Below are 15,782 nucleotides of genomic sequence, written 5' to 3'. Positions count from 1 at the left end.
TTTATCAAGCATACACTAATGGAGTAACACTTCCACGCACCTGAAAATTTAATGGAAACAGGTTCTAATGAATTAAAAATGGAATGCTTAGTGTGTTTATAATTCACCATTTTGTCCAGTTCACACAAACCTGTGTCCTGCAAATATATACTGTTTTAAACCGTATTTCCTACCTTATTAAAGTCAACTCACTTTGAGGGAATTAGGCTTTTGCACTAAATGCTGGGCAGTTGCAGAAAACTGCCAGAGGAAGACGCGCTGAAGCCGTTTTGGAAATTAGCACACACAACATAGCGAAAAGAGGCTCTGCCAACAGCAGGCTTGGCGAGTCTTGTGATGATACCGGACATCGTAGGGCCAGGAAAGAGCTTTGCTATGCCCCAGGTTGCTTGAGGAGGAACCAGGCCTGCGAGGGAATTTGGGAAACCCAGGTTCTGCCACTGGTCCCCTGGGACCCCCTTGATGTAGTCAGCCCTGCCCCGTGCTCAGCGAGGAACCGCATAACCTGCAAGTCACCTCCCGAGGCTCTTCGCTCCCCAGAGAGCCACAAACCACGCACAGCAAATCACCTTTCCCATCTTCCTTGTTCCCTGCAAGCAGAGCAGTGCAAACATCCCACGAACACAGGAGTAGAAGGTACAGAGTGACTCGAGACTGTTTTTCCAGAGATTTAATCTGCACCGCTGGATTTTCAAGCGACCTTGCAATTCCTGCACTACAGCAGCGCCCACTAAAGATGCTCTGCCTTCCTGGGTGCCTCCCCACCGGCAGGAGTTAAATCCTGCGTGGCGCCCCTGTGGGATCACCCCAGGCACGTGTTTCTTTTAATCTTTACCTCTGCATACCTCTCTTCCCCTCTCCCCTGCACAGAAGCTGAACGAGATGGAGGTGGAGGGGTGCAAGGTGAAGTGCCCCCACTCCTGCCGCCCACTAGCTTCATTTCAGGGACCCGTGAGGTCAACCATTTCTCAGCTTTCGCCAACACATAGGAAACGTGTGAGAAGGGGGGGGAAGAAGAGTGGAACAACAGAAAAAAGGAAAGGAGGCAGAGACCCCGGCAGTGATGAAGTCATGGTAAATCTGCTCCCCCCCGTGCTGAAAAGAGACCTGCTGCTCGGCTGCCCCGGCAGGGAGAGGAAGTCTGCACAGGCAGCCCGCACCGCCACAACATGAATTTCACCACGGCGCTCCACGTCGCAGCTCTGCTCCTGATGCAAGGTAAGCAATCTGGTCTTCTTACCTGATCCTGCCTTTACAGTCTAGCTTAGAGAACTCGGTTTCCAGAGCTGCAGCACACCACGCAAGGCAGCTCTGCTGTTGTTTTCTCACTGGCGATGCTGTGTTGTCACCCAGCTCCCAAAGCCAGCTGGCGTAGCAGACAGGGTGCTGAATTCCAGCCGAATCCTAAACCCTGTAGCAATGAGACCAATTCGCTTACCAGCAGCTGGCAGCACACTGAGATGGCAAAGCCTTGAAAACTTGAAAGCCTCCCTTAAATACGTGCAGCTTACTTTCCATGGCTTGGATATCTGTATATGCCCTTGTTCACGTATTTTTTTTGTAAAAAGAGGCTAATCTAACAAGCCAGGATAATTTAAAAAGCACTCACAAAGTACTCTGAAAATGAAAAGCACTTTAAATGCTCGGTCTCCTCACTCCCGCTAGAGGATGCATCTTATACCTGCTTTGCTAATCTCCTCTTTCATACACTAGAGAGTGTGAGGTTCACATTTGACCATGTCAAATGTGGAAAGGCTTAGGTAAGGAAAGAGGCAAAACAGCTTTCGACAGCTCAAGATCCTCAGAAGCATCATTCCTGCGCTTTGCAGGAGATATGCACGCACGAGCCTGGTGCTGGCCAAAGTCAAAGTCTCTCCCCCTTCTTAAATGCAAAAGCAGAAGCCAAAGCAGTGCCACTGTGGACACTTTGGCAACAATCTCACACCCCGAGGTATCATTAAGAGAGGCCACATCAAATCTAAGAGTCCAGACAGCAACAACGCATTTTTTAATACAGTATGCTTCGGATATTTTATTATCACTGTTCATATTTAACAGACCTAAGGCCTTAACAGGTTGTTAATTATATCCTAGCTGAAACGGTGCTTGCAGTGCCCTTTGAACTTGCTGCAAAGCAGCAGCTCCCACTCTTTGTGGGTGCCCAGCCCCAATTCCCCACTACTGCCAGACAGACCGCTGCGCCATGACCACGCTAGCTGCTCTCAGCCATCCTTCACGGGACCTCAAGAATCAACTCAGACTGCCACATATCTGTGGCCACAGGTCAAAAAATAACTGATTAAACAGGATGTCTCTAGGCTCCAGTTTTAAAGATAATTCTGAAATGACCGAGCGAGCGCACGTCAGCGCAACAACTTCTCCATGCGTTTTCTGGTGGCTAAGATAACAGCAGAGGTTTGAACCATTCTGCTCGGTTGTATCTTGCAATTTGTAACAAGAAGCTGTTAGCCTGTCCTGCTAAGAAGGTGGATGTATCATTGTACTCGAGGGCAGACCAATTTTTCCAGGTACCCAGGGCACCTGGGATCCACACATTACAAGAACCACTGCCCCTTGGAGCAGGGACCCCCTCGTGCTTGCACTGAGGTGGGTGCAGAGGCTCGAAGACCACAGCCACGTCAGGGTGCCCCCCATAAGGGAGAGAAATTTCTCCTGTGACTCACGGTCTGCACGAAGCCGTGGTCTCGCATGGAAATTACATGTTTGCTCCATTCTGGGGGCTGCTCTTTTCTGATTAAAAAAAATAGCAAGAAACACTCCCCCCCCCACCACCACCTTTTCTTGTTCTGCCCTGCCTCTCTCACGTCAAGAGGTGCGACTTACAGACCCCGCGCTGCTGCGAGCGGCAGGAAGCAGCCCCCACGCAGACACTGTGGAAAACCACAGGCAAGGCCCTCTCTGCTGCTTTACCAGCATGCTCCTGTGACACAGGTCTTCACAAGCGGAACCTACACAAGGAAACCCCCCGTTTTGCTACCACTCCTCTGCAAGCTCCCTCAACTCGCACGAACCCTGAGAAACCAGCAGAGAAGCAGAGGTAGAATCAAAAAAATACATGTACAAGTCAGAGGCACTTGAGTAAGAGATAGGGAGAAAGCCTTGAAAAGGAGAAATCTATTCCTAGACCATAATTTTTCTGCCATTTTCAGTTTGATTTCCTTCCCCCCAAATCTAACTGCTCTGCGAAGGTGGCTACGCTGTCCCATGTACTCAAGTCAAAGGTGAATAACAGCAATAAATACCCATGGGCAACCACTTCTTTTAGAGGAAGACAAGTCCTTCCTCTGATTTTAGTAGCAAAAATCAGGTCCGGCAAGAATGCCCTAAAATAGCTTCTTTTCTGTTATATTTTAAAATGTTTTTAAGAAAAGGAAAAGCTTTCCTGAAGCCCAGAAAGATTTATTTCCCCAGACTGCAGCGCTCGCGTACGCAGCAGGAACTTGCAGCGGGCAGCTACCTGAAAAATAAAATCAAAACACAAAAACAGGAATGAAAAATTAAACCCTCTTACTGCCTATTTACTTAACTCTGACCAGGGCACTGCTCTTAGTAATTTCTCCAGGGCATGCTTTTTCTGGAGAAGGCAATTCATTCCAGGTCATCAAATATTTTCACAAAGTGTATTATATATCTCAGGATGTCTGGAGAGAAAAACGCACTTTACTGCCCGTCTGCAAAATCACCTGGGAGGAGTAAGTGAAATTTCATTTCAGCAACCTGTGCCAGGCCAGGTCTGTGTATCCTGCCTGCAAAAGAAGTTTCAAAGCCAGATCAAAGCAGCTGCAGCGTTGCACTCGAATAAAAAAAGCCCCGTTTTCAGAGATACCAATCATTCACAGCTACCATTCCATTGCACACCCTTGCAAATCAGGTTCAATGGCTCCAGAAAGGAATATGGAATAGAATTTAATTTTTACAGGGAGAACATGTGCGTTAATTGGGTTTGCTATCAATTCTTCACTGACTCACGTGGAATAACATTGAATAACTGCATCTGGCTGCACTGGCAGTAGAGGTCACAAATTGTTGGCACAAGTCTTACCTAGTTATTAGGTAGGTCACCAGTCACTATGAATTAATTAAATCAGTACAATTATACCAGCAATTTTCCCCATCTAGAAAAACCTTTACATCCTTGAGAAAAGGAAAGTTGACACCTTGCTCAGTGCAAAGCGTTGTCACTTTACTTCGCATCGCATTTTAATGGTTGTTTTTTTCCGTCTCTTGTCTGGCAGGGGATTTTGCCGAAGCTGGCAGTGAAACTGTAACTCTGCAGGAAGGAGAGGACCTAGATCTCAGCTGCACCCTCAGCGGTGACGACAGTTCTGTCAGGCAGTGGCTAAACCCTCGTGGGTTTGCCATTTTTCTTGACGCCCAGCGGGGTAAGTGTGAAAACCGAACGCGGCACTTTCCGCGTGGAGCAGAGGGTCAGTTAGGAGTGGGCTTTCCAGCTCCCACCCAGGGCCAGTTTGACTCACCTGCTACCCAACCGCTTGAGATGGTTTCACGTTCAGCCCCTTTCTGGCAGGAAGTTCATGAAATGGAAACCCCCACAAGAGTGGTCTGGCACTACAGCTTTTAGCAATCAACTGCATTTACCACCAGCACAAATCCCACTCCTGCCTTACAGGAGAGACAGGAGGGGACCTGCCTGAAAGCTCTGGGTGCTCTTCCCCTCACCGGGGCATTAGATATAGTGCATCAAGGGGAAACGTTTACAGCAGAGCTGAGGTTTTTACTACATACCGACAGAGCCAGAGTTACAATTACTGTGCTCCCTTCCACTCCCTATGCCTTCTCAATCTTTCTCTCATCCAAATTTGACAGCTCTGCAAGATGAGGCCTGCCTTAGTATTCCCCATTTGTACAGTACCTAGTCAGCATCCATGCTTGTTAAAGCCTTTGGGGATTTATCCAGATAACAGGAACCCGATTCCCATTGAAACTGTGCAGGAGCCAAGCGTCCTCTTTGGTTACTCTGGGAATCCCAGCCACGGGGTCCTGTTATCTGCATCAAACCAGCCCCTGAGCATTTCTAAATAATAAACAAGGAATACTTATTTGTGGTATTTTCTATAATCTGCTTTGTGCTGATATCCAAGCTTCCAGGAATCACAGCAGGCTATGGCAGGGGTTCCTCACTCCTGTTGCGGCCCATTAGTCAGGTCTTGCACCCAAGAACGAATTCCCCTCGCCACCAATTATCTCCAATACCAGTTCTAAGTATCTCCTTCTTTTAATGGGCCTAGCCCTTTTGACACTTGAAGTTTTGTTGAGCTGACACAGCAATTTATTAAGGTTAGGGAAGGAACATATCCACTAGTATCTATAGTGCAGGCTCTAAGCTGAGCAGACAAAAACAGTACCTGCCTTAAATTACCTGAGGATTCAACCCACAGTCAGTATCCCATGGTTATCTCTCAGTAAGATGCATGATATCACCACCACAAGGATAAGAGTCTGCGAAGCATTTGGATCCTTGACAAGTCAGTGCTTTCCTTTTACAAAGGAAAACTGTCCTCTTTTAGACAGGAACCAAGCTTCACGCTGGGTATGGCCATTTTCAGTTTTTATTTTGAATCATCACTGTGAACCTTTGTCACGCTGCTTCTCCAAAACCCACTTCGTGAATCAGTTCCCTCCTCTCCCAATGTGTATAAGTCTTACATCATGGTATTTCCAAAATCCTTTAATATTTAATCATTACCATAAGTTATAGCACTGCTGTGATATTCTCCCCACTCTATACTTTTAAAAGACCTCAGCTAAAAAACAAAGACATTATTTGAGATCTTTTTCTCTCTAACGACTGATCCACAACCCCAGTTTCAGTTCAATTCGAGAGGCAGAACGCTACTTTCTGTGCTGTGATTGTGGGAAGAGTCCACGTGACTCGCTGGCTTGTCTCCAAATTCCCACAGGAGGAATTAAGCCAACACCAGAAAGTCAAGAGAAGGAGGACTATGCAGCACAGTACATCTAGGTGACAGTCTCATTAAAATTAGCTAATTAGACAAGGATAGGAGAGAAGAAAAAGCCTATTAATAAGCAGTAAATAAAGAGGCGTGGGCTGACCGTAGCGTTCATGTATGCATTATAATACACACCCACAGAGGGAAGTGATATTTTTCAAGGCCAAATAAAGGGTTGGGGAATGGGGAAGGGAAAGCGGTCACCGATTCGTGCACCTTTGCTCTAGGTTCTATATTCATGGGTCATACTGCTGTTCTGACCACAGATCAGGTCCTTGTACCCCAAGGTTTGCTTGTATTTGTCTAAATATTTAAGGAACCCAAATTGCTGTAATACCTGGGAACACAGGACGAAGACCCTCTTGTTTTGCAGTGGCTAGGAAGCAGCTCTAAGTTGACGGAGAGGAGTTAGTGAAAAAGAAACAAAAGAGGAACAAAACGAGAGGGTTTGACCATTCAGTTCTGTGATCTGAGCAAAATCACTTGCACCTCTGTGTTACCCCTTTCTTGAACTACAAAAACCTCAGAAACGCTGTTTCTTACTATGGATACAAATCGAACCATCTCGTGTTGTTATCCAGACACTGAATAACGTGGTAACTCCTTCTGATGGAGGGGAAACTGAGGCAAATAGGGGAAATTACTTGCATAAAATCAAAGAGAAGCAGAGGTCGAAGCCAAGGTCTGCTCTCTACTTACATGCCAACTGGAAGAAATTTTTTCATTTGCCAAACTGAAATTCTTTACAGAGTTTAAAAAAAAAAAAAAGTTTTCCCTGTTGGCAGCACACACCCCATTCATCAGTTTACTGCTGCCTCTGTGCTAGTGCAGCACCAGCTAGAAACGCTCTGTGCTACAACTGCTCACTTATGTCAAGGGTTGACGAATAAAAAAAAGAACTTCAGTAGACAAAACCGATCTCGCTCACTACTGCTTTGATTATCTGTCTTCCTCTTATGTACCAACACGCATAGCATGCTGGGTTTTATTTTCTTTACAGTTTTAAGAGATCAGAGGTACAAACTTATCCATTATTCAAAGGATGAATTATCCATCCGACTGTCTAATGTAACAGTGCACGACGAAGGCGTATACAAATGCTTCTACTACGGCACCCCGTTCAAAATCAAGACGACGACTGTTGAGGTGCTGGGTAAGTTCCCATCCTTGTTTTGGGCCAGAGGAGCAGAGCAACAAAGCCAGCTCCTTAACTCCAGGGCTGCATTTCTGCATACAACTGTACGGTGTTCAGCACAATATAATCCCAGTGTTAGCTCAGCCCTACCCAACAATGCCACGTAGCGTTATTATGGCTGCATGCACTTCGTAAAACTGACCAGAAAGAGTTACTACAACTGATTCCAAACCTTCTTGCTGCAGCTGCTCCTTCTAAGCCTGTACTGGAAGCATCCCAAGACACAGAAAGAGGCATTACGCTGTCTTGCTCTACTGGAGGATGTAAACCCCGGCCTCAGATTACCTGGCTGTTGGATAACGGGATACAGCTTCCAGGTAAGTGTTAAAGGAACGGGGATTGGTTAATAACAATTTCTTCTTATCAGTCTTGAACACATCTAAAAATGGTACCCTGGCAGTACAGGTTTGGAGAAAAGCCAGCACTAAACGCTGGTGCTCGTGCAGGGGAGATGGCTCATCTCGTCTGCTCACGTTCGGTGCAAGAACAACAGCACCTGGCACCAAAACAAAATGAAACCAAAACTCTGGAGGCACAATTTGCATGTCCAAGCACGCAGTCAGTTAGCAAAGCCATTACAATTTCCATTTTGTATTTGGTACAGGTTTTCCTTAGCTGTGCCGAGCAGCTCACATGCACGCACGCTGCCTTTCTCTCATTAATCTGCTCAGAGCCAGGCGGTTCACTAGCACACCAAGAACAGCGCTCAGGAAACACAGCCCACACAGCCCTGCAGTGATGACAGACCTGCACACAGCTAGGTAGACACAAACGAGGGGGAACGGAGCCTCTAGGTAGCTCAATTTAACTTGTGTACAATATAAATAGCTGCTTCGAAGGCCACGTGCTAATAATAACTGCCTTATTAGCTGCAACTGTAGCAGGCTGCAGAGGAAATGTCCCTGACAACGTGAGGAAAATACCCATAGATGCAAATGTATTTTCTTTTACGTATTAACAAACTTGTTTGTATTTTTTCCATCATCAAGCAACACGTTCAAAGCTTAGCCTGTAATATTTTTCCCCCAAGACGGCTTTTTTTTAAACTAAGAGCTCAAGAAAACGGCAGAAAAGCAGGTTGGCCTGAATAAAGCTAGAAATCAAGACTGGAGGAAAGAAAGGGGGGAGGGGGAATCCAAGCTGTCAGATATACAGGCATTAGTGCAGCTGTATGACACCCCATGCTTAAAGAAATTGCGCTCAGGAGAAGCGGCACGGCCGGGAAGTGAGCCACGTGAAAGCCCGGGCAGCACTACCTGTGATTGCAGGGGGGAAGGCTGCTCTGGAGCAGTACGTGGATTTTTAAAAAAGCAGATTTTCCAACTCCATGTGTGCTTTGGGAAGGGCTGGGCCTGACTTAGAGGAATAACATCTGTGAAGATGCACAGAGTTTGGGGAAGCAATGTGTCAGCTCTAAATTCGTATATATTCTCTTCCTGTTGTTCTAAAAGAGGGGTGTCCTTGGAAGGGTGAAACTTGAAAGGATCTCAGTTCTGGGCTGGTGAAGCGTATCGTTTGTAACAGCACAACACGCAGCTCAGACGCTAGATGCCTTACACAACATCCAAAGCCAACCAAGCATTTCTCCACCTAGTTCAATAAAAACCGACGCTTACCTTTGTCTCCTCCTTGCGTCTTCAGATTCGTAGCACAAACACCCAGCAGGCATTAGAGCACATCGTAGCAACGAGAGCTACCTGGTCTTCCAGCTGGTGTCCCACAGCTACCTGGGAACTTAATGAAGCAACAAAAGGCCTGTGCTGGGTTTGCTTGATTGGTTTAATTTACGGTTGGTTAAATGAAGGGATATTTGCATGAAGAGGTGCTGATTCACCATCCAGCCTGTTTGCAGCAGATGCAAATTAATGTTTGAGAGGAAAAAAATAACTGTCCTAATTCAGCAACTCTCAAACTTTCTGCATGTGTCCTTCCTTTCTTGCAGGTGACTGCCTTTGACTAACACCCTTTTCTCCCCCTTCGATTCTCAGCTTCAATCACGTCCCGCAAATATTTATACTACTCAGAAAATAGCTAATACATTTTAATTACTGGCAGCACCTCAGTTCCACCAGGGCTCAGCAGGGGCAAACCAGCTGTAATTACTGAGCTGTTGCTGACAATTAAAGATTATTTCCTTTCTAGCAAAAACACTGTGAGATCCTTCTGAGTTCTCATGTGACCCCGCTAGGGATGGAAAAGAATGCTAAGAAATACTGGTCTATGATACAATAAATTATCTGTAAAGGCTAATTTGGAAACAAGGAATTTCTTTCATTTAAGAAACAAGGATGTTACCAAGGTAACAGGTCACGAGAAAGCATTAGTTTGTTTCCAGAGAACCTCTACAGTAGAAGCAGCCAGTTGAGATTATTGTGCCGCTGTGGGCATTTAAGGTAAACATCTGAAAAAACCTCCCTCTCCACCAGAGCTATTCGAACACGTCTCTCTGTGTCACACAAAATACACCTTTATCGTTCCATACAGTATTAGTGAGTAGAAGTTGTGTTACCTAGAGGACTGGGAAGTGCATCAGACATGTCACACGACTCTCTCTAATTCGTTATGGCACGGCAATTAATCTTCGTGTCCCCCAGCTGCAAAACGGGAAGCCAAACCTGTACTGTAGGGATGATGGAGGACTCGTACAGGGTTTAATGGAGTTGTATCAATGCTTATTACAAACATAAATACTGCACGTCAATAAAAACTTAACAACTTCATATGCTTAGGGTAACAAATGCACAGCTATTGAGACACAAATTCAGTGCCCTCAGATTATCACTAAGCAGAATCAGAACTTTTTTAGCCCTCGGTCATGCTGCAAACCTTGCCTCCGAGGGTTCTGGCCCCAGCTAAGCAATTTGTTCCGTTCAGTAAGGACCAGAAGTGCTGGTGGGTGTCGGGACATCCCATTGCAGTCCTCCAGGGTCTGTGAGCACTGCTGCAGAGGAACTTCCCCCCGTGAGTCACGAAATGGAGCAGAGTCTTAGGGTTAAGCACAGGAGGCGCAGCGAGGGCTGCACTTAAACAACTGCTGAGGAAGAAAATGTGACCTTGCTGTCTTTGGGCTCCCGTGTAAATCCATTTACACAATGAACCACTTGGGCACAGCAATCGTGCGCTGCCCTAGCAGAGCAAAGTAATGCAGATTGTGCCTGGAAGGTTTTTCATTAAATTGCTCTTGACTAGAAAGCACTTAAATGTGTTCTTCCAACGGGCGTACAGGTGACACTACGCACAAGTTAGAAGCCAATGGGGAGAAATGGACCACAACCAGCACGCTGACAGTCCTCGCCTACGGGCCCAATTCAACAGCCAGCTGCCTCGTTCACCACAAAGCATTAAGAGGAGAGAAGCTGGCTGTGCCTTTCCGCTTTGAGGACCTCCCTGGGACAGGTACTGCAGCGCTCTGAGCAGCAGCAATCGCATTTTAGCACGCAAGCGGTTATGCAGATACGCATGCAAAGCTGAACGCTGTGCTCTACTACCGTGTGTGTGAAATCTATTTTTACATGAGAGGGCTATCTGGGGCAAATGAGGAACTCCAAACTAAGATTTTATGGTTTTCTTGTTGACGATGTTTGCTTTTTTTTTTTTTTTTCTGCTTCCTACCTACCTTAAAATTCATTAAAATTAAGCCATAGCAGCTCAGACGAGCAGCAGGGCTAAGTTCCCCAGTGCTGCTGCTAGAATTCTGGTAGTGTTTGCCCTAGAGCTTTAAAGATAATGCAAAGTGTATGTTCTCAAAAAGCTCTGAGCTTCCCATGTCCTCTGTGTTTTAGATACAACCACATGGAAAACTAGCAGGGTGTAAACATTGCAAATTAACACAGAAGCTGCTTTTAATTCTCAGAGCAGTTTGCCTTCTGCCCATTTACTTGTCTTTAGGATGGGTCTAATTATTCTTACTTCACTCTTCATTAGATTGCTTGATTCTACAAATGCTTATAAAGTGCTCTGAAAGTTGTACTGTTGGGTTTTTTTCAGTGACAAACACATATCCTGCATCAACTGCACAAGAGGTGCTTACACACGTCTCTGAGCATGAGCAGTCTACAGGTATTAACTTGTCTTCCTCTAATTAATATACAGGTCAGATAAACACAGCATCTGTCACAGAAAATGCTGTGCAGTGTCTTTATGTAGAGCTTGGGCTGCAAAAGAACAGCACTGAGGAAGATTTTGCTCAGCATTCAGAACTGCTTTGTTTTTTTTCCCCCCAGTGACCGCAACAGAGTCAGATCCGGACGACAGTACAGACTTCTCTCCAAGCTACCCACAACATAATGGTATGAGTTTTACTTTCATTTTTTACTCATTTCACGGTGCTAACCATATTCAGACAGGGAAACTGAAGGTGGGAAGGGAGGACTGTAAATCTAACCACAGCTCAAGATAGGGGACCCAAACGGCCCAGGCATGAAGAACACCACAGCAGTTTTCATTTGGGATTGGGCTCAAGGGCAACATCTGACGTGTGATGTTTATCTTGTGTTTGGGGATTTTCCTCCAGGCTCCGACCAGCCAACCATCCCTTCCGCAGTACCAGAGAATCCAGCAGTTCTCAGCTCAGCATCAACTACAACCCAGCAAAACCTCCAACCAGCTGTCACATCTACTTGTAAGTTTGGACTTTTCACATGAATTTATCAAACCAGGACAGAAATGCCACCAGGAATGTCATTATATACCGTCTTGCACACAACATAAAACACAGCATTTCTTGCCTGTGAGGAGAGCCTCTGTTTTACAGCCATAAAAGCAGACAAACTCTCTCATTAGATGCAGAATTACATCAGTGTTGGCAGCAGCCAGACTGGCCAAACCGCTCTCGTGATGTGTCAGAAACGCACGGCATGAGCTGAAGCTGGGATTTCTCTGGATGGCTGCACTAGGTGGCACTGTGCAACAAAGATTAACAGTGCATATAAATGGCTGCAAATTGAATTTATCGTACTGGAGAACTGTTTCCAGCAGAAGAATAAAAATCTCCACTGTGCAAACTGGTTGACCAAAACCCACCAAAGCGGGCACCTGCTTAGTGTTATAAGCCAAGCAGTGAAAAGTCAACTGACTGTTTTAGAAAGGCATGAACCCTTTGTTTATATTTGTTTAAAAGCGCTGTATCAGTGTTTGCAAACTTCACAGAATGGCTACATCCTGTTGATAATCAGCTCTATTAACATTGAGAGGGAGCATACATCTTTCAGCACGACGTGCTTACATAACTGATAAGGAAGAAAATCTCTTATGAATGTAAAGTTTTGGCAGATACTGCATGCCTTATCCTTTTGGTTTTACAAATCACAGTAAATTAAACAAAGATGTATTATATTATCCATGTGTGTAAGGAAGTCAGAGCTCACCTCTCTGCTTCTGCAGGGCCCGAAGCAACATCAGCTGCAGCAGGAGAGGAAGAACTGTCCGGTACCCCGCGCCACCGTGTCCCAAACGGTACGTTACGGCATCAGACGTGGGGTGGTGATGTCCACAGGACGGTGATTCTCACACTGGGTGACTGCACCTCTGAGAGCTAGGAGGACAGCAAAAGATAATCTGAGATGAATACAAGAAAAAATCTGCTTTAAGAAAAAGGATAGCTGCATACTCTTGTGTTTGCAAGCAAACTAAGGGGCAGGGAAGGCCTAAAAAAATAACAAAGATTCAAGGCTCACGCTCCTTTTTATTAGTCTTTAAATTGGAGCTATTCAGTAAAGCACTCCAAAGATTTTATGTTCATAAAGCTTAAGTGGTCTTTATATTATAAAGAAATACAGTGTTAAGGAAGTGAGCACGGCGCTTTAAGTCAAGGGCTCCAGAAGTCTCTTTCTGTTGCATTACCAGATGCCCTGGCCTTCAAAGCTGCTGGAAAAATAAGGATTTATCAAGAATCCCTTCACCCTTCAGAGAAACACTTTTCTGTTTCTTTCTCCAGGCACTGACACAGCATTCAATGGCACAGTCACAGAAGAGGAACTTCCCAGGACAGAAGCCTCACCCCCAAGTGAAAATGTAACTCAGATTTCCATCATCACCTTGGGTAAGAACTCATGAATACTCTTCAGTGACAACTTCCAAACATGCCACAAGCTTTCTAACATCAAGCTGACTCTCTCTGACCAGGTATCCACCTCCAAGCCCGGTGTCAGTACACTAGGGTAAAGCTGACTTGCAATCTTGAGGAAAGAGCACAGAAACACAACCATTTTTACGATCTAGAAAAAAGCTACATTTTGCCCAATCCTCTGACTTCAAACAGTTTTGCTTGTTTATACAACTAGAAAAAAATTAACCTAATATCTTAAAACTCACGTCCAGTAAGGTGAAATCTGCACTCCCCCCATGTTCATCTGGCCTTGTCCATGATACGTCATTCTTGCTTTAATTACCACAAACTCCCAGGAAGCTATTTAACAACACAAACATACATCTGCCTCTTTTACAGAGCAAGATCTGATATCCGAAGGCATCCAAAAGGAAAAGGATCTCCTGCTGCCAAGCTTGGTGGCTGTTCTGATTTTCATGTTGCTCATCATTGTCGTGCTTTTTATGAGGAAGCTGAAAAAAGCTCATGGAGTGTGGAAGAGAGGTGAGGGATGGCACAGTTCGAGTAACTGCTAACACTGTTAGTCTTTCGGGGGGGGCTGCTAGGAGCAGACAGGACACTGCTCCTCCAGCCCTCTGGTTAAACACCCTTCTACAGTGACTGCGGCTTGGTGCAAACAGCTGAAGAGTCCCTGCAACTGATGGCCTGGGGCCAAGCTTCAGCCGACACAAGTTGTCACATAACTTAACCAAATTGTTTTCTTAAGCATCTCTCTTGTGAATGAGCAGGACGATTGCACTCTCATTTTCTAACTTCTCTTTGAAAGACTAGTTATAAAAGACTAGGATTGTTATGCTCAAGGCAGGGAGTGAGGAAAAGTCATGGAAAAAATCTCAATATTTAATTACATTTGTTTTCCGCACAGAAAATGATAATTCAGAGCAGACGCTGGAGAGTTATAAATCCAAATCTAATGAAGAAAGTCCAGGCCATGAGAGGAACGAACAAGGTAAAAAGCTTCAACCAACATAAATTAATTTCTGTCAGAGCATTGCTACTGACCACTGCAGAAGCAAATCACTGTCCACCTTTTTGTACAGAGATATTTACAAATTGTACATTCTAAACGTGAATATTGTAAAACCAAGCCTTTCAACCGCTGAGGTCTACCACAGATATCATAGCTTCAGCTGTGATGCAGAACTGTACAAAATGAAAATCATGGCTTTTCATTTGATAGTTCAGACTGGATAATCACAATGGTTTTATCTAGTTTCTAAATCCAATCTACTGAAATGCCAGTAAAAACATTATGAGTGGTTTATACGTGGAATTCAACTATTGTTAAAAAGTCCTGAATATGCTGGGTCGTTCATTGTTTTATAACACGATGAAATAACATGTATTTCGGGCAGGTACTTCCCCCTTTATAAAATCAGTAATAAATGTGTATTTATCTTTCAGTTGTCAATCAGAAGTCCAACGTGCAATACGTAACAGAAGGATATGCGGAAAAACCACAGAAGAATCCAGGAGAGAAAAACATCACAATAGCTGAGAAACTGTTTACATGTGGAAAGGAAACAGATGTATAGCAACGTGGTCCTTCTGGCAAACATACAGAAACACCACTGTTTTCTGATATTTATCTTAGAGCATTTACAAATCAGTACGATGTCAGGGAGCAGAAGTACAAGCGACTACCCTCAATCCCGGAGCCAGTTTGGACTCTTTTCCTCTACACAGTCGGACAGGTAGATGGGACTGGCACTCCTACCAACCTATTAGCAATGAACACTGATTTAGCGGTAGCTCTCAGAGGATTTAACTGACCACTGCCAGAATTATGGGTCATCAATCCACCCTAATTGCTATTAGGGTCCTTGCAAGGGAGCACGCAGTTAGTCCCAAGGACCACAGGATATGGAGATATTCCTGCAACATTTCTGCCACTCTGCAAGCACAGAACTGAAGAGGAAACCCTGGGAGATGCAAACCAACAGGGACTTCTATGAACTCATTCTGACAGCCAGACCTGGCCACCCAGCTATATCTAACCAAGCAGGAAAGCATCCTGATGTCTAAGGTGTTAAACAAAACAGTTGTCCCCCTTGGAAGTCTTAAAACGAGGGGTTGGCAAAGGTGAAGAGGAAGGACAGTGTTACACCTGGGACACCCCAAACCCAGGGAGGAAGGCACTTGCCTGTGAGGGGGCAAGCTGTGAGAATCACGACGACGTTTCATCTGCAGAGCCCTGCGATGCCACCACCAGGAATCTTTTCTTTTGCAGGAGCCACATACTGGGGTTCTGTACGATAAAATCAACTTTCAGAAATAAAGGAAATTTACATTCCTCTACAGAAGAAAGCTGTATTTATTTTTCTTGTAAGAGATGATTATTTCTCATCACAAGTGAGGAAAAACACTGAAAAGTGTTTCTGAATACTGGATTAAATAAATGCTCTTGAAACGACTGCTAGAGATAATTTCATTTTTATGTGGAAAGTGTCCCCATTTTTGACACAAGCGTAATACAGGTATCAACACA

The 15,782-nt window shown here is 45.0% G+C and overlaps 1 protein-coding gene across 1 annotated transcript; it reads left to right on the top strand.

The window, feature by feature from the left end:
- The first annotated feature begins 1,169 nt into the window (after positions 1-1,169).
- Positions 1,170-15,521, top strand: CRTAM (cytotoxic and regulatory T cell molecule). The gene is made up of 12 exons (XM_035555917.1): positions 1,170-1,218; positions 4,257-4,403; positions 6,994-7,146; positions 7,374-7,505; positions 10,414-10,584; positions 11,176-11,247; positions 11,412-11,477; positions 12,571-12,642; positions 13,124-13,228; positions 13,634-13,777; positions 14,160-14,243; positions 14,699-15,521. The coding sequence occupies exons 1-12, from the start codon at positions 1,170-1,172 to the stop codon at positions 14,827-14,829; spliced, it is 1,326 nt and encodes a 441-aa protein (XP_035411810.1). The 3' UTR covers positions 14,830-15,521.
- The last annotated feature ends 261 nt before the right edge of the window (positions 15,522-15,782 follow it).

Source organism: Cygnus atratus, chromosome 22 (assembly GCF_013377495.2).
Source record: "Cygnus atratus isolate AKBS03 ecotype Queensland, Australia chromosome 22, CAtr_DNAZoo_HiC_assembly, whole genome shotgun sequence".
Taxonomy (NCBI): Eukaryota; Metazoa; Chordata; class Aves; order Anseriformes; family Anatidae; genus Cygnus; species Cygnus atratus.
This window is presented reverse-complemented; position numbering and strand designations above follow the sequence as displayed.

Bases quoted from the DNA above. Each gene is read 5' to 3' on its own strand.
- CRTAM (XM_035555917.1), top strand. From the start codon at position 1,170: ATGAATTTCACCACGGCGCTCCACGTCGCAGCTCTGCTCCTGATGCAA. The intron at 4,404-6,993 runs GTAAGTGTGAAA...TTTTCTTTACAG, and splicing joins TTTTCTTGACGCCCAGCGGG to TTTTAAGAGATCAGAGGTAC. The intron at 11,478-12,570 runs GTATGAGTTTTA...CTGCTTCTGCAG, and splicing joins AAGCTACCCACAACATAATG to GGCCCGAAGCAACATCAGCT.